The sequence below is a fragment of the Uloborus diversus genome, chromosome 9, assembly GCF_026930045.1.
Source record: "Uloborus diversus isolate 005 chromosome 9, Udiv.v.3.1, whole genome shotgun sequence".
In the NCBI taxonomy this organism is placed as follows: domain Eukaryota; kingdom Metazoa; phylum Arthropoda; class Arachnida; order Araneae; family Uloboridae; genus Uloborus; species Uloborus diversus.
The window spans coordinates 58,033,201-58,060,997 of record NC_072739.1 but is presented as its reverse complement, the minus strand read 5'-3'; the positions used below and the strand labels follow the sequence as shown (position 1 = coordinate 58,060,997).

General features: G+C 32.5%; 1 protein-coding gene across 1 annotated transcript; it reads right to left on the bottom strand.

Moving 5' to 3' along the window:
• LOC129230028 (protein arginine N-methyltransferase 9-like) lies at positions 1–27,797 on the bottom strand. The gene is made up of 11 exons (XM_054864413.1): positions 27,764–27,797; positions 24,160–24,345; positions 22,186–22,312; positions 19,297–19,533; positions 12,299–12,460; positions 8,976–9,260; positions 8,104–8,269; positions 7,369–7,564; positions 4,552–5,038; positions 1,857–2,013; positions 1–441 (listed from the first exon to the last, which is right to left on the bottom strand). The coding sequence occupies exons 2-11, from the start codon at positions 24,341–24,343 to the stop codon at positions 67–69; spliced, it is 2,376 nt and encodes a 791-aa protein (XP_054720388.1). The 5' UTR covers positions 24,344–24,345; positions 27,764–27,797; the 3' UTR covers positions 1–66.

Below are 27,797 nucleotides of genomic sequence, written 5' to 3'. Positions count from 1 at the left end.
ACCCAATGCTTCTACGACATTACCCAGCTGAACACTTACCATAGATTTTAAATGCAAAAACATGCTTCAAGTAGTTGATGTGCCATTAGAAATGCCAATTTGAATGCAGCCATTTTTCAGACACCATTGCAAATGTACCTTCTCTCCCTTTTGGACGTGGGTGCCCTCGTCTAATATACAAGCAGCTTGCTTCCTGAGTCCATCGTGGTCAGAAGTGTCCACGACAAAATTCTGATGATACTTCAGAACGAAGAAATAAATTATGGCAGTGACTTGGCCATTGTTGATGGCTTCTACTTCGGTTGTCCTATGCATATCTTTGAAAAGCGATTTTCTTTCTCTCTCACATTTACTGTTCAAATTTATGCTGCAGAGTTTCACAGGTTCAGTGATCTTTGTATAAGGAAGCATGGAATATTGAATATCTTGATGTATGCGACACTGGGAGTAAAATATAAATAAAAGATTAAATAAGGAACATTTTTTAAAAAATCATGCTCTACTTTTGCATAAATAATCTTTGACACACATAACTAATAACATAGTCAGGGTTGCCACTCAATTCTGGGTAAACCCCCCAATTCTGGGCTGTATGAGTATGCAGCATTACAAATGTGTGAACACTGATATTTTCATAAGAGAATTAATATCCTGATAGTTTCATCAGGGGGGAAATATAAATAAAGTAAGTAAGAAAGTAAATAAGAGAATGGTGATTGAATTTATTTAACTTTTAATTTGAAAAAAAAAAAACTTCTCTTAACCATTCATTACTTGGACCTTAAAAGGAAAAAAATTAGCAGAACAATAAATATTGATGACTAATATCATGCTTTCTAAATTAAATTAGCACAAAAATTCAGGATGCATGTCAAACAAAACATTCAATAATTTTTGTTTTTTTGATAGACATTTTAATATTTATTCAAAAAAAGATTTAAAAAATGTTAAAGCAAATTCTTCCATTAATTTATTTTTTTAAATTTTAACTTTTATTTATTTTTTGGTAGTTTATACACATTTGGGCATTATTTTTGAAACTTCCATTTTTAAAGTCCTGAAATTCCCTGCATCTTCCAGGTTTTTAAGAAAATTTTCAAAAAAAAAAAAAAAAACAGGGTTTTCTCTGTTTCTTTGTGGATTTTTGAATTTCCTGTATTTTTCCTGTCTCCCCCTCCCCCCAGGTATCCATGTGGCGCTGCTACTAACAGCCCTGATAGTAGCAGAAAAGCATTAATAAAGTAAGAATAGTAGTATATTTCAAAATACTAGAAGCTCTTCGCACATTCTATTCTGTACAGTAAATTTTGTAAAAAATTTACTGTACAGAAAATGTAAAAAATTTACAGAAATTTACAGAATTTTGTAAAAAATTTACTGCACCAACTAATATTGCCAAGATACCGAGTTCAATTTTGGCACCAGTTTGTGGATGTTTGACCCATGTTACACAGTAATTTGAGCCTTGAACATGCCCCCTTCCCTATGCATTCCATTTGACTTGAATATTCCCAGTAAAATTAAATTTCTACTGCAGTTACACATCATGAGCGTCCAGGTGCCACCAGTTGGTGAGAAACTGGGCTATAAAATTCTTAAGTGGTGGTGGCTATCCTCCAATGGTGGCGGCCAAATAAAAGAATGGATGCCAGCCCCTGAGGAATGCACTAGGTCTGCAAATGGTGAGGAACTAAATATACAGCACCATTAGGAACAAACAGTATTGATGCACAAACACTATCGATCATTTTTTGCAACAGTTCCACTAGCTTATTTCACCAATTAATGAACTTCAGAAAATTTTATCACTGCATTCAAAGAATAATTAAAATAATTAAAGAATAAACTTCAATTACCTGATAGGCATTCATTACTTGGGATATTTTATAACCTGCAGTCCTTTCGTCTGATATTACTTTGGAATGTTCCTTCAGGACTGGGCTTTCAATCAGTATGGCCATTATTTCAATTTCACCAGGAACTACAATGCCTGTTTCTTTAAGGGACTGCATTCTGAAGAAAAAAAATTGTTGACATAAATCCCATTACTTTTGAGTGGTATAAAAAAAGTAATTTCAAATGCAATAACAAAAAATCAAAAATAATATCAATCCATAAACATAAAATCAATACTTTTATTTAGTATATGATAGTTCATCAGCTAAGATTATATTGCTGTACCCAGGGTTGAGGTAACTCATCCTCTGGACAATGTTTTTTCATTCTTACAGGGCATTCATTAACTTATTTAGCATTTTGTGTCATCAACTAAAATGCGTAAATTTTAAGCACAGGCATAATAGTTGGCCAGTATGTAATTATCAAAATAACTGTTCAATCAAATCATCACAAAGACGGGTAATTTTCGTTACAATAAACCTAAATTTCATCAAAAGAAACTAAAAAAGGAGAAATTACAAATAATAAAATCCAATTTTGAAAAAAAAAAAAATAAATAAATTTCAATGAATTGAAATCATCAACTATGATGGAAAGTTTTCCTTAACTATTAATTGAAATTTCAGCGAAAGAAATAAACAACTGGTTTTGATATTTAAGAGAGAGAGAGAGAGAGAAAGATATGACTGAGAAAATAAGGGGGGGGGAGGGAATAATTTCCTTTTTTTCTTTTAATGACTTTCGTAAAAAAAAAACCTAAATTTTTTAAACAATTTTGACTCAAAGTTAAGCACTTAAAACAGTCTTTTGTAACACATCACTTATAGCAAGCACTTTGAAGCAGCTGTAGTCTATATATTATACATATTTGAAATGTACACACCATGTTTGAGAAATATAATCTACTAGCTGCGTTACCCGGCTTTGCCCGGTCTACCTTGAAAAAAACCATTGCGTCAAGTGAAGTATCTTCAATAACCAGGATTAAATGAAAGAAAAAAACCATCATGCAAAATTTTCTCACCAAACAATGACGACAGATACTAAAATACTTTTAAGAAATTAAAATAAAGTGAGAAAGATGGATTTAAAAGGCGTAACCATGGAAACACAAAATAAAATAAGTTTAAGAATTGAAAATGAGAAAGATAGAAATAAACAATGGATTCAAAAAGCATTACCCTGGAAACGCAAAATAAAATGGTAAAAAACTAGAATAGAGAACTGATTTTTGAATTTCATTTTAATCGCTTCTAACTTCTTTTCTAATGGAGATAGAGGGTTAAACTTTCGACCACAAGTCGAGTTAGATCTGGAGTAAAAAAAGCAGTTCTTTCCATTGCTGTCAAAAAGAAAACTGCGGGACAATTCCTTCACTTTTTATTGATGGATTTAGTGAAGAAAGCAGTGCCTAAATTTCAGCTAAGCCTAAAAAAATTCGAGCTATAAACGTAAAAAACTCCCGCCGCAGTTAATTTAGAGCATTGGAACAAATTACGTAGAATGCGGGGAATTCTGCTCTTTCCAACGATATATAACATTACTATTTGCAAGTAATTTTTCAATGCGAAAATTGGGCCTAAATTGGAATAAAAAAAGAACTATTCATCGAATTGTTTTCTAACTGATCTGCAAACCTTCCCAGGACTTAAAGGAACAAACTGTGAAAATTTCAGCAAAATCGGCCGGGTAGTTCTCGAGATTGGCGAGTTCAAACACACAGATGCTTTTTGGAGACTTCATTTTATACTATGTAGAGATGCAGTGAATTCTATCTATCTGAATATTCTCTAATGTGAACACATCAATATTCTGAACACATTTTGAGGGTCTCGGCAAATATACATATGCATTATTCAGTATCCCTCTATAATGAACACCCCCCCCCCCCAACTGAACACTTTTTTCATTCCCATGAGTGTTCAGAGTAAAGAGAATATATACATAATTTTTCCCAAACCCCATATGAACTTAAATAACAATTTTTCAGGATGAATAACTAAATTTTTTAAAATTTCCTCTTTATTTTTAGTTTCAATAACTTTAATGATAGCTTCAAGAAATCTTTTAGATTAATTCCACAACAAATTTGTAATAATTTTTAAACTTAACAATAAAAACTAATTTTATTCGATGCTATGAATTATTTTAAAGAATATCAAGACATTTGAAAAATAAATTGTACACATCATAATTGATCATCAAAAGTAATTTTGAACTATGCAATAAATGAATATCATTTTAAAAAGCTTTGCATAAAAAGCATTCTTACACAAATAATCAAAAAGAAACTATTATTATTCCATAATAGAGTAAAAATTTAAAAACAAAAAAGCAAAATGATTTTAATAAAACATGCACAACTCAAAAAGAAAGCAACAACTATGAGGCAGTGAGACGCAAAGAGGCATAAGTGACCAACCTAAAAATTTGGCGATAACCAGTACCAATGGTAGGAGACGCTCTTCTGTTTTTGGGCGAGAGATGATACTAACAGCACTGGTAGGTGCTGCTATACGTCATGATTTAGAAAAAGTCTGCCAATGAAAGTTTAAGATCTAAACGATAAGCATGCTTTACACAAAACTTTAAAAAGTCTACAAACATCCCTTTGCTTCTCACTGCGTCATATATTTTATGTATAATTTGTACCTTAACATAGTAATATCTTCCAATAAATTCTTCTTCAATAAACCGCAAGGCTCAACTGGATCAACTATCAAAAAATCACACTGCATTTTACTTTTATATAACTCTTCATAAGATTTAAAAACCAAGCGTTCCTTTGATATTTGGTACAAATCTCGAAGTTGTTCCACTTCAGACTGATATTGTGTTTTCAAAACAGTTGCAGTAAATGGACTGTCTTTCAGAGCTTTCAAGGTCAAGGTTGGAAAAGTAGAAATGTCCAAGATGGCAGCATTGTCCACATTATATATATCTCTCAAATTCAAATTAATGATATTTCCAGAACTATATGTATTCAGCAGATTGATTAAAGATGGATCCATGGTTAAAGTTTGATTAAAGTTGTTTTCAATATTATTGGCTCTTGTTTTTATGCTTTTCAATGTTAAATGCCCTTGACAAAGAAATTCACTTTCAATGCAGTCACCAATGCTACACAACGGTGATGAACCTAAACAAAGAGAAAATATATATAAATCCAAATAAAAGTAAAAGTTATTTTTGTTTTAACAGTGCTCTTACTGTGGATTCTAAATGGCAGCTGCTTGTATAAAATAATACATAGACCTTTAACGTGATTTGGTAAGATTTAGAAATAATAAAATTAAAATATAATAAGGAACTAATATTTACTCATTTGTGGAAGGGTATTAAAATGAATCATAAACATTATGGTGAATGAATCATCAAACTTCACTTAAGAGTAAAGAAAAATAAGTACCAACAGAGCATGCCACTTTATTCCCATGACAAAACTACAGTATCAAGTGTACCAGGGATGCGCTTCTTTTCGATGAGGTTATACAGTTACCTAAAGTCTGTAGGTAATATCAATATGACTTAAAAATAAATAAATAATAATATCATCTAAAAAACTGAAAGAATGAGAACTAACCAACTAGAATGGTCTACATAAGCTCAAAACATCTAAGTATGGAAGAACTTTTGGTAAAAGCAAGTCAATGAAGAACACAATAATTTTTTGTGGTGGTATTCAAACAATGGGCACAACACAAAATGGGTTTGTGGAAAAACTACCTTGGGTAAGTAAAGTAGATGAAAAACTGTAAATAAACTTAGATAAATATAAATAAATCATTGGTAAACTGTATTGAGGGAAAAAATTGACTTTAAAAAATAATACAAAAAAATAATAGTTTAAAAACTAAAAAAACATGCTTTTGTAGCAAAATTAACTAAAAAGTGGAAAATAATCTTTGGATGATAGTAGTTGACCAATCACTTAGTTTTAATGTAATACAAAAAAGCGTGGGGTGCTGTCTATTTACAATTTTGCTTGGACAACAAATGGAAGAAATTCAAGACAACTGATAAACAGCCCCCATGCTTTTTTGTATTACATTAAAATTAAGACCCTTCAGACTTTGTTGAAGGGGGGCCCAAAATTTATAGATCCAGGCTTACTCTTTGGGGATAGATATGTGTGTTAGTGGAAGAATGCCACTTGTTTTTTTTTTTTTTTTTTTTTTTTGAATCGGGCATTATTGGGGGAGAAATAACTAAAAAGAAAAATATATTTGAGATCATTTTTAAAGGTTTTCTGCTCCCTTGACCGCAAATATCCTTCAAAAAATCACTAATAAATCTTTCACCAGGAATTTGCACCAGAACACTAAGCAAAAGATACTCAAGAGAGACTTTGTTTTAGAAATTCCTGCAATACAAGACAGGTAACCTTAAATCTCATGTTTGAACATTTTAAATTACTCAACACAGCTCATCTTACATGCAATGACTTTCTATCAAACCTTATAAAATTCTTACCTCTAAAAATTTTTTTGAAAGGGAATGGGGCAAACTTTCTATAAATAAGTGGTGGCCCGCTTCAGAAAATTTATAAAATGTTTCAAATTATGCCAAAGGTGGTCATTTTGAAGAAATGTGATTATGTTATAGTTAACGTATGTCTTTTTATAAAGTTCAAAATTTGATTCAGATATTGAAAATATTATCAAAATTATACCCTGAAATACAAATTCAATTTACTTCTATCACCCTGTACAGTGTACTCATTTTTTGCAAATGCATGTATGGAGTCAAGGATTATTTAATCATTAAGAAAGGGTATTCCAATGTGGTTTAAAATCAGATTTATAGGGTTGGTTACTCAGATAAGCAACATGCAATTTCAGAGGACATTTCTGATATTTTCTAATTAAAAAGAACATCAAATTAACCAACTTCGAAATAACAAAGTCTAAAGATTCTTAAGAAGGTTTGAAGACTAGTGTTGCTAGTTGGGATTAGATTAAAACAAAAAAAAAAAAGCAGCACATTTACTTGCACAGTAACTACTCTTATAAAACAGTTGCTCTACAACCTATTTAAACTACATTTATAATACTTCTAAAACTGGAATTCAGCTATCAAATTTCAATCAAAACACAAGAAAACTTCATACATGTTATTAATTACTTATCATAAATAATTTTAGCAATTATAACTCCATCATACAACATAAATAATCTTTCAACAAATGAGCAATGTATTATAATTTGATAAAGAAATTCTAGTATTCAGAGGAGTCTTTTACCAATAGAAGATATTTTGCTACTCTATAGCAAAAAATTACAATAACATACTGTTAAACAGTTTATTACCAAGTTAAATCCAAGAATGCAATTGTTTGTCCAAATTACCTTTTTTTTTATGTTACTGAAACGAGTAAAAAAAATCACACACAAACACACTATAACTTCTTTTTAAAATTAAAAAAGATGTCAATCGAGTGCAGGTAATATTTTTGAAATTAAGTCTTACCTTTTAAACACTGAGGAAGTGCAAAAAATATAGCTTGTTCCCAACAGCTATCAACTTCAGAATTTGGAGCAGTAGATATTGTAGTTTCATCATCAAGATGAAGATCAAACCAGACAATCATCGCATCCAACATGCCATTATCTGTGCACTCATGTTTAATGTTTAAGACTTTTCCTTGTAAAAGGGATTTGATATCCTATGAGAAGTAAATGCATTAGTATCCAGAAATATAGAGATAACTTACCTTGAACTTTTAGAAAAAAGAAAAATACAAAATACATAAACAAATAATAATGATTATGAGTAGCATGTCTGAAGGCAGGAACATATGCAAAAGCAAGTACATACACATAAGACATCAATCAATTATGGGACCTAATTTAGAGATAAGTTTAAGCAAAAAATCCTACAACAGCAACACTTTCGCAATCATGAACCTCTATAGGGTAACATTGCTCAATATTTCTGAAGGGAACTTCCAGCAATTTGTTGAGTTCTTTGCCACATCGAGCTGTCCCAATTTTTTCGAGCAAAAAGAGGCCCAAAACAATTTTAGGAGGTATCAAATGATTTTCGTTGCCTCAGTGTATATAAAAGTAAATTTGATATTTTTACATGAAACAAATACATTGCATGAAAAATAAAAGCCTTCAAAACTTCAAAATATCTACGTTACTTGTAAATTTAGGAGTTAGTATGACATGTATTAGAAAATTAAAATCATAAATACATTACCTGGGGTGAATTGAAGTTGACTTCTAATAAAACAGAAGGTTTGCTCAATAGTTTATATCCATCGGGAATATTATATAACTTTTCTGTGGAGTAGGGCTCTTCATCTAACAGCTGGGGAGCAACCATATTCTTTATATTCAATGCTTCCATGATTTCCATGTCCAAGCTAAAATATTAATTCTTTATTATGGTTACATAATACTGTCCAAACACCCCCCCCCCCTCCTATACACACAAATGAGAAATATATTTATATAATAAATTATTTTCCATTTCAAAAAAATAATTGACAGCAACATAGGAAAAATCAAACAAGAAGAACATGCTGATTGTCACTTTCATTATTACCTTCCCGAGTTTGGGGAAAAACAATACACCCAAACCTGTTTTTATGCAGTGGATTGGAACCGCATAAAAAAATTGTTTAAAACTTAACAAGTAGCTATAAAAAGTTGTTTTCACAACACAGTTTTAAAAAAAAAATGCTATGCATAGGAACTGCATAAAAAAGTCTCAGGTAGAAAATACCCAAAAACTTACGAAATAACTAGAAATTGCTTCTTTAAATGAAATTAAAATTAACCAAGTGATGATAATTTAGCCGAATAGTTGGACAAAATTTCCCAAATAAGGAAAATTTTGAGAGGTCATGGTGACTTCCAACTGGGGTGTCCCTGTCGTCACTTGAAGATACTACATACCTTGCACTCGTTTTATAAATAATTTTGTCAAATGAGTCCCAATCTGATTCAAATTTTCATATAATACACAAAAAAAATCGCAACAAATTGCACAAAAAAGGACCGCACAAAAACAAGTTTAAGCATACAAAGAGAAAATATCAAAAAAAGAATAATGAAATTTCTACTTACGCAAAGTTTTTTCTAAGCCTCCTACTTTCAACTGGCACAGCATATACAGTAGCAGAATAAGGTATGATTTTCCCCACGTTAATCTCACGGTTTGGTGTCATTGCAGCATTTTCCACATTAGAACACAATGAAGAAATGCTTGAAGCAGCTTCATCCTTTTCATTAATATTTGTAACACAATTGGCATTTGATACCAGTAAATGCTCCCAAGCATGATTTAAGGTCTCTAGAACATGTTCACCAAACAGACCAGCGTCAAATATTTCTGTAACTATCAAAGAAACTCTGAAAAAGATGACAGGACTAATTATAAAACTTGTAAACACTAAGTAAATCTACATATATGTGTATATATATATATATATATATATATATATATATATATATATATATATATATATATATATATATATATATATATATATATATATTTTAATAAAACAAAGAATATATGTGTATATACAGCAGAACCTAGATTATCCGAAGTAATTGGGACCAAACCTACTTCGGATAATCAAAACTTTTAGATAATCGAGAATTCATCTTTTATAATCTAGTTTAATATGTAGTATCCTCTTTGTGTGAACTGTTATTATGACTATTTTTTTGTTAAATAGACTAAAATTATAACTAATAATAAATTTATTTCTGAAACAAAAATTTACAATCCTTTCGATGGAAGCTTCACCTGGTATAAATTGGCCATCCTTCTGCTGTGTAGTCCTATCCCAAAGTTTTGTTAACAGCATGAGTTCAGAGGAATCACTGATCCTCTCGTTCCAACCAAACAAGGCAGTTTAAGAAACACTCAAAAGCATCACTGTTAATGATCTTATTTACTCCGGAATCACTATCATCTTCATCCACATCATCTTCTTCTGTTGGAAAATTTCGGGCTGCTGCTATTAATTCATCTTCATTGAGCAATTGGAAGGAAGATAATTCAACCAATCTGTCCTCACAATTTTCAAAATCTTTCATTGTGATGGAAGGCTTGATAAATCAGCAACACTATCTTTCACAACGTCTGTAGCATTTTCATCTTCGCTAGTTGAAAAATTCGGCAAAAGTTTTCGCTAATTTCGTCTTAGTGTTATCTGCACTCTTAGTTTGGAAAGGACGGCTTGCATACAAAATGAATGTGAGACAAAGAAAAAAACTTAAATGGGTGTTTGTTAAGGGAAAATTTTGGATGATAGAAAGTGAAGAAAAAAAAGTGAAGACGAAACCGACTTTGGTTAACGGAGAGTTTCGGTTGATCAAGATTCGGATAATGGAGGTTCTACTGTGTGTAAAAATGTATGTTCCATATACAAATCCAGTTTTCGTCAGATCTGGACCAAATTTGGCAAGAAGGTACTTGGGCACCTGAGAAGGAACGTAGGGTGGTTTTCGAATGCCAAAAAGGTACCAAACCATTTGAATTAAAATTTTAAGGCCCAAAAAAATGGCATGAAACGGCTCTTTCTACCCGAAATAATTATCCGAACAGTTCAATTTTAGCGCACCATTCGATAATATAGTGCTCGCAAAAAATTCCCCTGAATTGATATTCTTCCTTCGAATGTAAAAAAAAAAAGAAACAAGGCTGTAAAATCACCGGGGAAAAAGTTAAAAGCATTTTTAAGTCTAATATGGAACAGCATTTTGATGTCAGAAAATTATCATTTGTGGGATCTCATTTTAAATTAGCGTAAATAAAACCATTCAGAAGGTTGCCACTTTTTTTGCTTGACTGTGACTAAACAAAATTTTGTTTTGAGGTAAAAACTTCCCCTTTTGATTATTATTTGGTAATTTATCTTTCTTTTTCTTTTTTTTTGTACTGCCAGCAGAAGATAATTAGGAAAGTTGCATTTAATTTGTTTGGGATTTTTTGATTTGCTGTTTTCTTTCTTTAAGAATGATTATTTTGACGGGAAATTTTACAGTATTTGTTTTCTCTAATTGAAGTCTGATCGTTGAACGTGCGTCACTTGAAAAAAAATTTCATTTTTGAGGTAGACTGCGCAAAGCCGGGCAATGCAGCTAGTGGTTTTATAAAAAAGAGAATTAATGACTTTCAGATCAATAAGTATTGAAAGAAAAAAAAAAAGAATACTTTAATACACTTTGAAAACAAAACTATAGTTATAAATTATCAAACAATTTGCATTCACATTTGAAGAGCCCTTATTCCATTAGCAATTTAATAACTAAAATTTTGTAAAAAGAGTTTAAAAGTTTCCTTATCAATATTTTGCAGTTCAATCAAAAAGCAAAGTAACAAATCAGTAAATCAAGGCATGTATTTGGGAAATGAGTAATTTCCACTTTCCACCATCAACCATCATAAAATATGGAAAAAGAACAATGGAATGCCAAAATCTCCTAATGGAAGTTTGCATGGAGAGACTCTTGCCCTACTATATATTTTCGAAATTGAATCTTAAATCATCATTAAAAAGCTATTTAAGGCAAAAAAAAAAAAAATCAATATATTTCCTTTTAGATGTTAACTTTTTAAAATTGGAGTTAAGTTTATGCCATGATTTTGACATACACTTCATTTTCAGGATGTGTCCAAGACCTTAACTCAATGCAATATATTCCTCTCTACATCTAGTGACATTATTTTCAACTTTTGTAAAAAATGACATTTTTAAAGTAACTTGAAAGCAACCTAAGCTTATTTTTGTAACTGTTTGAACATTATCCCTGATTAAGTATTCACCTTATGCTTACTTTCAATTTTAATTCTTTAAAAGACTAGGCATTTTAAAGAGAAAAAAATATTTAAAAAAAATTCTTTTAACTTTATGCACAAAAATAATAATTTAAACATCAAAAAGAGCATTTTTGAATCTTAAAATTAAGATTTTAAAAATTTCTCTCATGTATTGTAATTATCTCATGAATAATAGAAAGAAAGGCTACTCATAGACTTAAAGCCTCCCACTTTAAAATTATGAGAGGTTGATACAGTCACACTGAATACAATTAAAATTTTAAATAGAGAACAATAATTGAAAATACATATACTACGGATAACAGATTTAGGCTATAAACCATTATTTAAAAAAGATTCATACATAAGGCAAACACTTCAGTAGTGGTCAGTGCTTCAGAGTGCTTCAGTAGTGATCACTTCAAGGTTTATATTTGAAAAAACAGGATTTCGAGTTTCCTAATGGATTTAAACGTACAGGAGGTAATACCTCCTGCACGTTTGATGCATTTACCCAATGAGAGACGTGGAATCCTATTTTTTCAAGTATAAACCTTGAAGTGGCCACTACTGGTGTGTTTACCTTAATATTCTAAGTTTAACAATAGTTAGTTACTTTTCAGGTAAATCATCAGGCACGCATAAATCAGTTGAAAATTTTGAGAATGCTGTAATGTCCTTATTATTGGTTTCAATAACATTTTGAAGCACAGCAGACATGATTTCACTTGCTTCACATGCATATACTTTTTCTGCCCCAGCATCAACAGCCATCATGCTGGAAAAAAAATGCTTTTAGAATAAATCAAAACCAATGAACAAACTAGCACTTTAAACAATAAAATATACATAAAGCAAATATACTAACAATAATAATGGCATTGCTTAACAGCAAGAGCATTTATATTTTTTTCAAGCATTCTTCAGGTCGAAACCTTTTTTTTTTGAGCAATCATGATTGCTTATTGTTCTCACTTGACTGTTTTTGATATCCTATCATTTTATTTTCCCACCGCCACCCTCCGCACCATCACCGTCGACCGACTCCTCACGATGCTGCACCTATAGCGAAAGCCGTCTCCAGGTTGCATCCCTGTCCTACACACCACGAGCATACCTACACGCACACATACATACACACACACAAACCCCCCCCCCCATATACATACACACACAAACACATACATCTACACTAGGGTGGCCCTTAGCTATAGGGTATTTTTCGAAAGTTAAAATTTTATTGCTCCCAACCTCTTATCTTGTTCCAATGAATAATAAAGCAGGCTGTGTAAAATTTCTCTTCATTTGGACAATTTCTAGGGGTGCCGCAAACGACTTGAAGTTCAGCAAATCCTAGAAATCTCGTGCTTTTTTAACAATATTTAATTTTTCTTTACTAACACAACAGCTTTTAGAGGATAAATACATTTTATTATGACAAACAATTTCTACAGAACCAAAACACAGCGGGAACAAGCGAATGTTCAACATTATTTTTTCCTAAGTGGGGATTTAGTAGCAGTAGGGTATCTTTTGCGATCTTCAGCAACAATTTGTAAAACAAATTGTTTTTCATTTTCATCTTTTGTAAGAATATTGTTGTATTCCTGAATTAGTTTGACCCCTCTTTCTGCAGCATCATTCACAACAATTATTTTATCAAGTTTTTCCTTTCCACTTGTGTAACCAGGGTCATCTTTCCAAGTTGAAGGGTCTTTGTTGAGAAAATCAGAACTTACAGAAAATCGGGTGAGGAAATGTTTTGTAACAGGTGTCACAAAAGATGAAAATTCGTTGTTAATAAACTTAGAAAAATTGTTTTGATGTGGAATGTATCTCTTTTGTTGGTTTTCTGCTTCTTGCGATTCTTCATCTTTATCTGCTTCCAACATAATTTGTGCCATGTTTCTCTTAACCGATTTTGGAACATTATCATCAAATAAGGATAGAGCCATAGTTTCAGGAGCTAAGTACCGGAGATGTTTTGAAAATTTTTTGAGAGCAACAATACTGATTTCTGTATCAATATCCTGGTAATCGATCAGTTGACGCATAAATAGGAAATCGTGATATGGAGCTTTAACTGCTTCCGGGGAGAGAAACCAAGATCGAACGTAGACTCGAGCAAGAAAAATACATATTCTTCTTAAAGAGTTCTTCTCCCTTTCAGATAAGGGAAACTGATCCTGAAATAAGTAAATCTTGAGTGCATAAATGGACTTCGACATCCACCTAGCATGACTTACAGCTCCTGGCTTACGAAATGATATTCCACACTTTGGAATCCCCACCAAGAAATATCATACTTAATTCCAACAGTTCTCGGTAATCATCGCGCTGTTGTTTCCGAGCTGAAAGGTGTTGATCAAGAAATTCGAGCATGGTTGCACGAATATCATGAGGTACTTCACTGCTACCAGTGGTATAATTTTTTTTGTCGAGTTTTGTCCAAGTTTCTTTAAATCTTTTGAAAAGTGGCATGTCTGGACCAGAAGTTGCACTCATTAGAGAGTCAAAACATCCCTTTAAAACTAACTCAAAAATGTGATGACGACAAGGAAGGTACAGCAGATCACGATCAAACAATTTTTCTAGATTAATACAGGCACCATTTATTCGGCCTGTGTTGCTGGCTGTTTTATCTCAGCAAAGTGCTTGAATTTTACCGTTTAATCCCCACTTTTCAACTGCTTCATAAATAGCCATGGCTTGTTCTTCTCCTGATGAGGATGGGATTTCAGGAACTCCCAACATTTGCTCCTTGCCTTGGAAAGTTACTATTATTGCCAGTCTGTCAGTTTTTTCGACTCCTGCAAGTGTTGGGAGCAATTTTCCATCCCAGTGTAAGACAAGCTCTTGGCAATCATTTAAATTAAATTTTTTCTGAATTTCCGCATGTCTTTCTTCTCTAAATTTCTTTCGGAGGCGTTGAAGAGAAGTTCGATTAATGATCAGGTCTTTAGTATCAAGTCCAAATGCTTCTGCAGCAGCTACCAGTATGTAAATTCCATTTCTATCTGTGATTTTACATCTATCAAAAACTTCAGATAGACGAGGAGTAAAAAAATGCAATGTACCTCTAGTTTCTGCGTAAGTCGTACTGTCCGTACTCTCAAGTGTGTCTATATCAGTTTCTGGTAATTGTTTATCAATGACAGAAGAAGGACTGCTACTGTCGTCAAAACCGTCACTGCTTGGGTTGCTTGAAACTATATCATAGGATGTGTCGACTAATTGTCGTTCCATTTCTTCATAAGTTCGTTTCTTTCGGGCAACTTCTGTTCTGTTTTTCTTTGATTTCCTTTCTTCTTTTTGTGTTAATTTTAGGTCAACACCAACCATGGAGCCCGGTCTTCCTTTTTGGCGCTGAAGAATTAGAAATTTCCTATCTTCTTCAATTTTGATGTCTTCTAAAGCATTTGCATGAGCAATATCGAAGAGATCGTCCATAATTTCTTCAAAAGAATCTCTTCTCATTTTTGCTTTCCCTGAAGTTCTCGAAAAACTTTTCTGCAAATGTTTCCATTCATCATGGAGTTTGACTAACTTGTCAACGCAGTGATCCGTTCTTTTAGTGGGAATTCTTGCCTTTTGCCAAAAAACAGATACTTCTTGAATCACTAATGTTGCACTTTCTTTTTTTGTCATATTTACAACTTTTATATTGTAAAAAAAGACGCTCAAGACTTGTCTATTCGATGGTAGCTTTGCTCCAACAATTTGATTAGAAATGTTGCCAACAAGATCAATGTAGAAATCTTTTCTCAACTTGTTTAATGAGCTACCGGAAGACGTTGATGCCATTTTGCAAGTCGGAGTTGATAATGACACGAAAGTCAGGCGCAAGTTACCAGCAGCACTCTTGGGGGCTAAGGCCCCTAGGGGCTCTATTGTGGGCAGCTGCTCCCACGCTCACCCAAGGTCGTCTCTCACCCCCGCTTGACTTTTGACCTCTGACCAAATGTGGGGTCTTCTTCGGAAGGGGATGGTGGGAAATGGTTAAGGGGGATGGGAGATATACTGGACAGAGAGAGGACTGATGTTCGCCTAAAAGATGTTTCAATTGGAACTCTTATTTTGTACAATTCATCAAATTTTCTTCTAAATAGATGTAGATCATATGTATTGTGACTCTATTTAAAACTTGGGATTAAAAAGCAGCAGTCTTTATCATATCAAAGCAGCAAACTACCGTAAAAATGAAACATGTTCTCGGCTCGACAATTGATTTGTTTCATGTATTGGAATAATAAACGATGGAATGGTAATGATGGTAATGAACAAAGACAAGGTTATACTTAGTTAGAAAATAATCAAACGAAGCACATAATAAAAATAGAGTTAATTTAAGTTTATCCAATCATTTGGGAAAAAAAATAGGATTTGATTAATAATACAAACATTATATTTACTATCATGGTCCTAATCCTGATATATATGATAATACTCAAATTATATTTTTAATTAGTTTAAAAATTACTCATAAAATTAAGTGACTACAAAAATAACTCAATTAAAAAGTTGACAGGGAAATTTTCATAAGATTGATGTAGAAACAATTGCAGTAGCAAGAACGCGTCATGAGTAGTGAATGGTGTCTTGGTCAAAAAGCTTTGATACCACAAAAGACGTCAGAGGAAAAAGGGGGAAAGACATAGAAAGTCTCTGAAAAACCAGTTAGAGCAAAATAACACCTATAAGAAGATATAGGTACGTCAAAAATGTAAATATACGAGATGCTTTTTTTTTTTTTAACTTGAAAAGATTTGAAAAATTCCTTTTTTGGAGAAAATTTGATAATTTCATGCTTGTTGCGGCACCCCTTAAACTTTTCCGATTGAGCTAATATTTTGAACACATCATTTTTTTGTCCATTGGAACAAAATAGGGGGTTGGGAGCTAACTTTTTCGAAAGTTGAAAAATAAGGGCCACCGTAATCTACACACACAAACACATACACAAACACACACGCATACATACAGACACCTACACATACACACAACTACCCACACATTCATGCCTGCACACAGACACAAACACATATGCCTACACACACATACACATATCCCCCCACACACACATTCATACACACAACTACCCACACACTTATGCCAGCACACAGACACAAACACACATGCCTACACACACATACACATACCCCCTACACACACAAACATATACATACACACACACAAACACATACACAAACACACACGCATACATACAAACACCTACACATACACACAACTACCTACACATTCATGCCTGCACACAGACACAAACACATATGCCTACACACAGACACAAACACATATCCCCCCACACACACATTCATACACACAACTACCCACACACTTATGCCAGCACACAGACACAAACACACATGCCTACACACACATACACATACCCCCTACACACAAACATACATTCCTCCCACACACAAACACACACGCCTACATACACACACTCCTGATTGCGAAAAACATAATTTGAATTCAGGATGTCAAAATTCAAAAAAAAATTTTTTTTTTTTAAAGGTTTTTGAGCAATCATGATTGCTTATTGCTTTCATTTGACTGTTTTTTGGCGTGCTATCATTTTATTTTCCCACCAGCACCCTCCGCACCGTCACCGTCGACCGGCTCCTCATGATGCTGCTCCTATAACGAAAGCCGTCTCCAGGTTGCATCCATGTCCTACACACACGCGCATACACAACCCTTTCCAGGTTGCATCCATGTCCTCCCCACACACACACACACCTACACACACACATACATACAGACACCTACACATACACACACACAAAAACATACACACACAGACACCTACACATACACACACACAAAAACATACACACAACTACCCACACATTCATGCCTGCACACAGACACAAACACATATGCCTACACACACATACCCCCCCCCACACACACATTCATACACACAACTACCCACACACTTATGCCAGCACACAGACACAAACACACATACACATATCCCCTACACACAAACACACACGCCTACATACACACACTCGTGATTGCGAAAAACATAATTTGAATTCAGGATGTCAAAATTCAAAATTTTTTTTTTTTTTTAAAGGTTTTTGAGCAATCATGATTGCTTATTGTTCTCACTTGACTGTTTTTGATATCCTATCATTTTATTTTCCCACCAGCACCCTCCGCACCGTCACCGTCGACCGGCTCCTCATGATGCTGCTCCTATAACGAAAGCCGTCTCCAGGTTGCATCCATGTCCTACACACACGTGCATACACAACCCTTTCCAGGCTGCATCCATATCCTCCCCACACACACACACACCTACACACACACATACATACAGACACCTACACATACACACACACAAAAACATACACACACAGACACCTACACATACACACACACAAAAACATACACACACAGACACCTACACATACACACACACAAAAACATACACACAACTACCCACACATTCATGCCTGCACACAGACACAAACACATATGCCTACACACACATACCCCCCCCCCACACACACACATTCATACACACAACTACCCACACACTTATGCCAGCACACAGACACAAACACACATACACATATCCCCTACACACAAACACACACGCCTACATACACACACTCGTGATTGCGAAAAACATAATTTGAATTCAAGATGTCAACATTCAAAAAAAAATTTTTTTTTCATTTTTAAATACTCAACAGTAATTTTAAAAATGCATTTCTTAACTACCCATAAAAATTAAAATAGTAGGTCTCAGGTTCATAAAGCAGCAGTTGCTGCTTTGAGAAACATGGAGGTGAGATGGTTGTTGTCACACATTGTCTAACTCGGGGCTTTGAACCAGAAATAAAATGAAAGCCAGAAAGAAAACGTTATTTTGGTTCAAATAAAAACCAGAACTAAACCATTAAAAAAATATCGGTTTATTTCAACACGACTCATATTCAGTCATTTTGCTCTGTAACCAACTTTTCAATATTTTCCAATTAAATGCCAATCATGCAATTCATTACATGCACATTGCTACTTGATTTCCTGTTTCCATGATTACTAGTATTTTTTGGATTTTCATGAAACTACTTGTACATAGCAGATTTAATTCAGTTGAATGAACAAGGAATACAGATGATTTATGAAAATTATCACTCTGAGTTATATTTTTCACATCACAGCATGCGATCATTTACGGATGTTTGCAGAGACTTTTCAAATTAAGAAACCAGCAGTCCAATAAATAACAATATCGCTAAAATAAAATTGATCATTCAGAACTGAACCAAAATCATTATTTTTGGCAGGATGAAACCCAGAACTGAACCGATTCATCTTTTTTAAAACTGGAACCAAAAAATTAGTTTGAATCCCTGGCCAAATCTTTGAGTTGCCCTTAGGAGTTTTTCTGGTTTTCTACTATTTAATATGCAAACATAGGCAGCCACCATTAGAAGTTTTCAATGAAGAGAATTTTCTCCCTTTATGTGGCCTTAGGAGACTTGTCTAATATGACAGTGATAAACTTATCTGCGCCTACATTGCATTGTATCTAACAATTCCCCTCATTAGAATTTCTTTATAGCGAATTACCTGAGGATACCAGTGCCAGCACCGATGTCAAGAACTTGATTATATCCAGATTTCACAGCTCTTTTTATGGCTCTGTGATAGGCCATATTGCGATGAGAATCATTCAACATAACAAAATGCCACCGCTCAACTAAAGCATTTTTTAGATTTTCCATGCAGTAAAGTGAAGGGGTGAAAAATGGGTTTGCTTGGTAGGACTTTAAGAAATATGATGCAGCACATTCAATAAATCCAAGTCTGCAAGAGAGAAAAACATTAGAAAATGTTAAGCAATATTTAAATATTAGAAAAGTACACAAACATTATGTATCAGCATCAAAGGACATTATTTGCCCTTTGAGTTTAATTCAAAAATGATAAAAATAGACATGATTTTATATCAGGGTTCATGATTTTTTTTTATTTTTTTTTATTTTTTAAATCGAAAAAGTCGGATTTCTTTTATTTAAATCGGATTTTTTTTATCTAAATCAGATTTTTTAATTTTTTTTTAAATGTTCAAAAATTTGTAGATATTAATTACTTTACATTTATAAACATAATATGTTCCGTACAATAGATGAATCCACACAATTACTTTTCTGAACTATATTAGTCATGGTGTATAAGAATTATTTACAAGTGATTGTGTAACATGGATTAGCTGCTGCAGAAAGTTAATACATTTTTATGGAAGCACATAACCATATAACTTTTCTGCCAAATTCATTAAATAAATTGTTATAGATTATTGCTGAAGAATGTGCCAGAAAATTAACTAAACATACATCAAAAAAGAAAAAACTGTTAGAAAAATTAATTTGTAAAAAGAGCAAACACTGGTTTAGGGGTTACAAGGAACTACCGCTTCAATGCAAGATGTGAGCTTATGGATGTAAATAAATTCAAATAAAGCCAATTCAATTTATTTGTGCTTTTTTAAGGATAGTTTTTAACTTAACTTTATAGCACAAAGGTATTTATTTATTTCTATGTGTAAAAAATATTTTGAATAAAATATATATCTTAATAGATTTAAACCTTAATCAGATTTTTTGCACCTTGAAAACAAGAATGTCATTTCAAAATTTTTTAAAGGATCTGTGGTCAATATATTTTACAGAGAAAAAACAACAAAATACATACGAAAATGCCTAATTTCGTCATTTTACTAAAACTTATCCACACCAGAAGCGCATTAATGTTTCTACAACATTATATTGTCAAAAACAGCATGTTAGTCTCATTTAAATACTAAATAAATAATGTGATGTTTTTATGTTAATTTTCATATTTGAGCGATTCCACCATTATGTGTGTGACATTTTTACACTATTTATTCTATTCAAAGTTTTTTCCATTAGCCCAGCATCTAGGAAACCAAGCAACGGTTAATTTTATCTTATTTCACACCTTTTTATAAATCAATTGAATGCACAATATAATCTGTTTTTCATAACTAATTATCTTATATAATTAAAAACTGAGCATATGTACCTATGCAAATATGTATGTCCAAGTTGCTTCTCCCGAACAACAATGAACTGACCATCGAACCAGGTATCGATGGATTCGTAATATTCCCATCTTTATGTTTGGCTATTTAACATAATCCTCGCATAATAATTAGAGGAGATATCAATTAAAAACTATTAATTATAATACTTAGATTTCGACGTAAAATCCCTATTTTTTGAAGGCTTTCCTCCATTCAAATTATTGTTCAGTGCTTCATCTCAACTTTCCATAACAATACTTTTATTAAAATTTGTTGCATGAAGAAAATCATTAAATGAAAGATCTGTTGCCGTTTTTTTTCTCGAATATGAACAAATAAAATTTTGGATTTTGTTTTGAGGCTTTTCCTGCAATCGGGGGATTTAAAATGTTTCCTTTTTGGATATTTTTCTGGAATCTGCTGCAAAGTGTTAGTTTTTTTGTTTGTTTTTTTTTTTCATTCAAGCCTGATTGTTGAACACCTGTCACTTGACATAACTTTTATTTTCGAGGCAGACCATGCAAAGCCGGGGGACGCACCTAGTTAATTTTATAAAACCTGTAATGTGCGAGACAGCTGAAAGCTAAAATTGTTGCACCCATTATAAGTTTATTAATAATTAATTATAAAAAACTGAGAATAATTTTACGATGCAGGCACAATAAACTCCCAATTATCAGCAGTTGGTTTATCCGAGGTTCGGCTTATCTGCGGTTTCACTATATCTTTTAACAGTCATTAAATGTTTTTTAACTTGCGATTGTGTTATTGTTCATTTTCAGCTTTTACATATGTATATTTTTTATATTCAAAGTTAGTATATGGAATGTAGCAATGTTTTTAACTATAATTTAAATGTATGTATGAGTGTTACTCATATTTTTCAGCTATTGTATACAGTAGTATCGTTTTTTAACTATTATTCGGATTATACGTGATTTTTTTCTTATCCGCGGTTACCATGCCACCCTATCCAGAGTTTACTGCAATTGTATTTAATACAACACTGTAAAACAAGATAATATTAACCAATGCATGGTTTTTTGATGCTGAGCTAATGAAAACAAACTTAGACATGGGCGCTCACATGCAGACTATTAAGGGGGGCTCCAGATATTTTCCCATAGAAACTGATTTCAGTACAGATTAGAGTTATTAAAGTTTGACATTTCTAATAACCATTTATTAATGGCCGGAAAAGAAATGTTTGCAAAGGAAAAAGTACTAAAAGCAAGGAAGCTCTTATTTTTAAGGGGGAGGCTTGAGCCCCCACTTGCCCCTCCCATACGGGCGCACCTGAACTTAGATTAGAATAAATAGGGTATAAATGTCCCACGCACGTCACGGTGGAATCACCCAGTTATGAGAAAAATATTGAAAACATATTCTATGGCGATTACAAACTAACACACCTGAAAAGAGTAGTAGCAAGACCATGCAAGACATGAGAATCATTTGGAAGAACATCCAAAGCTTGCTGATAACATAAAAGAACTTCATTCACTTGCTGTTCTTTTTCCAAATCAGATGCAATTTTTTCTGAAAAACATTTAAAAGCGTGAAAAGGTAAGACATTTTCACATATTAACATTGACTTCAGAAAAATAAAGTTACAACTAAGCCTATCATTTAATTCATATGATGCACCGCTGAAAAATTGTGGCAAAACAGGTTCATTCATGTATGATACAATTGTAATTAGTTTTTTATTCAGTAAAATGAATGATTTTCTAAAGATTAAAATTTCTGTAAAAAGTGTAATTTTGAAAGAGTACAAAACTTTGAATTTTTGCAGGTAAGAGAATGCAACAGCAGAAATTCATTGACATAAATGGAACTGTACTGAAGGAGTTTAAAACTGTTAGAGCAAGAAAATTTTCTATTACTGAGCGGATATTTCAGCAAAAATCAAAAGAAATAGAAAATTTTAACCACAAATATTTCTGAGAACTATTGAGGTAGTGAGAAGCAAAGGGATGCAAGTGGCAAAATTAAAAATTTGGAGATAACCAGTACAAATGGTAGGTGAGCCCTTCCTCTGTCTTGGGCCAAGAGATAATATTAGTAGCCCTGGTAGGTGCTACTGTATAGCATGATTTAGAAAAAAAATTCAATGAAAGCCTACCTAGGATGTAATTTTTTATACGCATTTTACTCAAAACTTGAAAATGTCCACTTACATCCCTTTGCTTCTCCACTGCCTCAATTGATGTTTCCACCTAAATATTGTTTGTAACAAACAAAAAGTGAAGTTTACAACACAGCAAAACCTTGGAAAAAAATAATAATATCATTGGTAATTTGGAAGCCATAGCTGATGACTCTATTCGAAATTCATAAGTTAAAAACAAACTTGGAAAAAAAAATAGTTTATTGTCAGTAAGTTACCGCCCTGTAGCCAGGGCTAAGGCAGAATTACATGAAATACACCGCCAGCTCAGTCATTCCAGCGGAGGACTGCAGTTTCGTGCTTATTAGCACTCATCAGCCCAGCATAGGAAGTGACCGAGCTGGAGGTGGAAAACCTCTTAAGGAAGCCAAGAGTGCCAAACACTGGTTGCTAATATAGAATTAGCACTGACCAGACGAGTGACCGAAACAATGGTTTGGTTCCAACTCCAAGATTAATAGCCTTGCCTTCAATCTTCAGTCTCTTCCTATGCCGGGCTGATGAGTGCTAATAAGCATGAAACTGCAATCCTCAGCTGGAATGACTGAGCTGGCATTGTATTTCATGTAGTTTATTGTGTTGTATATAAAAAAAATTTGTATACTAACACTAACTGAATCATTTTTTTCCTAAAAAGTAGAAATCATGAAATAAAGCATTTCATTTTCTTAAAAAATCATTTTAAAGCGATGATTTATATCATTAGTAGTTTAGTTCATGTTCAATAATTAAATCCCTTTAAGAGTGTCCACCCCCTCTGAGCAGCCAAATTTTCACGGAGCGTAGGTTTCACTGTATTCATTTTACTTATAATATTACATGTTAATAGAGCATTTCAAGTTCGTTTAGACAATTAACTTTAATAGGGCTAAAAATTAAAAATCTTGTTTATTACTACTATTCGGCAGGTCACCTCATTTTTATTGGATTAAATGGTTGGTGGATTATTTATCATTTTAATGAAACTTTCATTCCTATTTCAAAGCTTGTTTTGTATAAAAGTCCCCCAAAAATACAAAGCATTTTATTGCAAAATAAGCAATATTTATGTAACTTTGACTAAATATGGTGACAATAAATAAAATGAGAAATAACTGCCGAGATTTAAAAAGTGGCATGAAGTTTTACATACCAAAATGAAAAAGAACCAAAGAGTTATACTAAAGCAATTAACTTTATGAACATGAAAATAAATAAACCAAAATTTAATTTTTACCCAAGGTAAAGATAAAAGCATTCAACAATTCCCCCTTCACAGCTGGTTCAACGGTTAAAGCAACAATAAAATGAGCAAATGCACGACTATATTCATGCTCATTTAGACAAGAAAGTGCACGACTCTTGCAGCGCTGAAGCAGAAGTTGTCGACCAGAAGACCAATGCTCTGAATCAGCATCCATACCTGAATGAAAAATTAATTTGATATAAAATAAATGAAAGTGAAATTGGTTAGACGGGTACATAATTTTTTCAAATATATTTAATTATACATATTTATACAAGATTCAGAAAGACCCATGAAGTTTCAAAAATTTTAACATTCAAAAATATATAATTCTTCTACATAAAAAACCCAAAGTTTTAAATAAAAAACAATAAAATCAGATGAAGTAACTTGAATACACCATTCACTCAATCTCCAAATTATGTAAATTGAATGGCAGAAAGAAAAGAGATCAAGGGAGGAGCTAAAACCATCAATATTTTTTACTTCCTTTTACAAAAAGGAAGTATTGTATTCGCGAAAAAAATTTCACTCAAAAATCGCCCTTGATTTCCATTTTACTCACCCTCGAATGAATGTTGAGTTCTTTTTCAACTCTACCACACGTGGATAAGTGCCTAAGAACATATACACGTGCGAAATATTTATTTTGAAGATTCCCAAGTTAATTACAATGAGTTTTCTCATGATGTCTGTACGTACCTACGTATGTTGCATAACTCAAGAACGGTATGTTCTAGAAAGTTGAAATTTGGTACATAGACTCCTAGTTAGTGATGTGGATCGGGTAAATACCCAGCGGGTAGGTAAATATTTTTTGGGTATTTACCCAAAGCCTGGGTAAATACCCAAAAACTGGGTATTTTACAAAAATTGCAAAAAAGTGAATGGGATTTTTTTTTTAAATCTAAATGTGAAATAATTGGTAAAACTGTAATACATATATGTGTATACATATATGTATTACACAGTTTATAATATTTTTTTATTGAAAGACTTGATGAAATCATGAAAGAAACATATGGTGAACCAAAGAATCTTTCTTTTCAATGTCATAATTGGAGAAGTATAAGCAATTCATTATGAACTTCAGGATTTCAAAATTACAATCTAGGATAGTCATATCCAAAATGAAAAAAAAGGAAGCAAGAGGGATGTTTGGAAGAATAAACTGAGAAGTTATTAAGACACTATGGTGTTATTTTTTTTATTGATATTTAAGTGATAACATGGAAAATATAGAAACAGTTTTCACATTAATAAGCAAAAAAAAGCAAAATATTCTTTTCTGTTGCCTTGCTCATTTGCATTTGCTCCCCTGTAGGGTGGGAAGGTAAATATTTTTTTGGGTATTTTTCCGAAGGCAGGGTAAATCCCCTAATAATTGCGCATTTTGCAAAAAAAATTTAGGTGGTATTAAAAGGTGACTATTTTCTTTTTTAAACATAAATCCTAAAATAAAAGATTAAAAATTTTAAATGTTTATGCATATTATGTGTGTGTGTGATACAGAATACACCTGAACAATTGAACTAAGTTTGGAGGAAATTTCTGCATAAGATATAAGTAAATAAATAGTAATAATAAATTGAGCGACATTTCGTTACATTTTGATGTCATGCAGGGACATATTACTGCGTTATAAAAGACTAGGACCTTAAAAAATTGATGTTTGCTTTTTTTGTAACCAGTTAATCTTTTTACTTTTTGTAGAATGGCTTTTTATGTCTGAAATTTGGCTATCGACATTGATCAGGCATATCCAACACATTTAATGTGAATATCATATTAGATTGCTAAGCTGTTTCACACAATAATTCTTTAAATATGTGATCAAAATACAATTTTTGGGCAAAAATTTATTGTTTTGTATATTGTTGGTTGTATACAGAAAAGTATTTTAGTTGAATATAAATTTTTGAAACAAATACCCGGGTATTTACCCATTTTGGGTATTTACCCGGGTATATACCCTGGGTATTTATCCCTAAAAATAAATACCCGGGTATTTTACATCACTACTCCTAGTGGACTCTAGTTATGCACATCCCCTTTTGGTTGCATTCGGGTGTTTCTAAATTGATCTTTTGCTCCTTTTTGGAGGGAAATCATTATTAATTTCGATGTAAACTCAAGTGGTGTTATAATTTGGAGGACACTTGGCAATATATCGCTAGTCTTTTGATCGCCAAGTTTTGTCGGCAACTTGGCAATTTTTTTTTTTAATCTTATTTCAATTTGGCCGCTGTTGATGATATTTAGAGAGAAAACTAATGAATCACATTAAAATTGCCAGTAATGGAAAAGTGATATTAAATTGGAGTAAACGGAAGTCATGTGATACACACATCAGGTCGTTTCATTTAAATATTAGTCAATGTGTTTAGAACATAAAGGCATGAGATAAATTTAAAGACATTTTTTTAATTCTGCCTTGCTTAAGAGCCATTGTCTGTAAGGATCAGGCAGGTTGTGATTGTTGACATTTTTAATTTTCTTTATTTTTGCAAATGTTGTTCCTTATCATGAATGTAATGTTTGTGCAAAATATGAGCTTTATCTGCCTTACCGTTTTTGGGAAATTAAATTTTTTAATTTAGGGGGCGTGGCACATTTTTACGTGTCTTTCAAATTTGCAGATTTTAAAGTTCTTGTTGCCTTAGGCACCCCTATAACGACATGGATTTTTTAATTCTATACTATTATATGATAATTATAAGTAAACGGCTAAACGCAGTATCGCAACAGTAGGAATTTACTGTGAAGACACAGCAAAATTACTCATAATAACTTTTTTCTTATACAATGTCATAAAAATTCTTGAACCAGTGAAGTATTATGGAGCAAACAGCACAATTTTTTGCTTTTCTCTGGGCTTTTAAAACGTGACTTTTTGGACACCCTGTACACTTGAACAAATGTATTCTAATGTTTAAAGTGCATTGTGTTAGCAAAACTATAAATGGGAAAGCATTATAAAAAGAAATTCTAAGATGTTATATCTATAAAAAATATTTAATCCTAATTTTGGTGTAATATTATTAAATATTCATATAAATATGTTTTCCTTCAAATTTCCCTTTTTTTCAAATTAATTTGAACCTTATGTTTTTTGAGCGGTAATACACCCTATGAAATTAACGAAGGGAAACTATCTTCAAAAGTTGAAAACTTCAAATTTCAGCTTCGAAATTTTCAAACTGCTCCGCTGCAGTATTTTTTGAAAAGTCTGACATTAATGGATATGAAAATACGTTTGTACATCAGTTCTCTTCAATTATTTTTTTGAACTCTGTAACATGTAAAACTTACGAAGCTCATATATTTCGGGCTAGAAATAGATGAAAACTTAAATACCTATTGTCGTAAAAAATTATTTCACAGAAGAAAAAGCGAAAATTTATACTTGCTTTCATACAAATTTAAGTTGTTGTGATCAAAACTTACAATACCTATTTCTTTCATGAAGGATCAATAATAAGTGAAAAACATTAAATAATTAAATTGCCTTATAATTAATGTTTAATATAAAAATTTCGAGAAAATTTTTTAAACATTGCAACCGAAGTCAACACTTTTTATCTGCACAACTTACTTCACTTTTTATGTTGTAAAATCTCAAATATTTA

Coding starts and splice junctions, on each gene's coding strand:
- LOC129230028 (XM_054864413.1), bottom strand. CDS start 24,343: ATGGATGCTGATTCAGAGCATTGGTCTTCTGGTCGACAACTTCTGCTT. Junction 22,313..24,159: donor TGCTTTTATCTTTACCTTGG/GTAAAAATTAAA, acceptor AATGTTTTTCAG/AAAAAATTGCATCTGATTTG. Junction 9,261..12,298: donor CCTGATGATTTACCTGAAAA/GTAACTAACTAT, acceptor CATCTTTTTCAG/AGTTTCTTTGATAGTTACAG.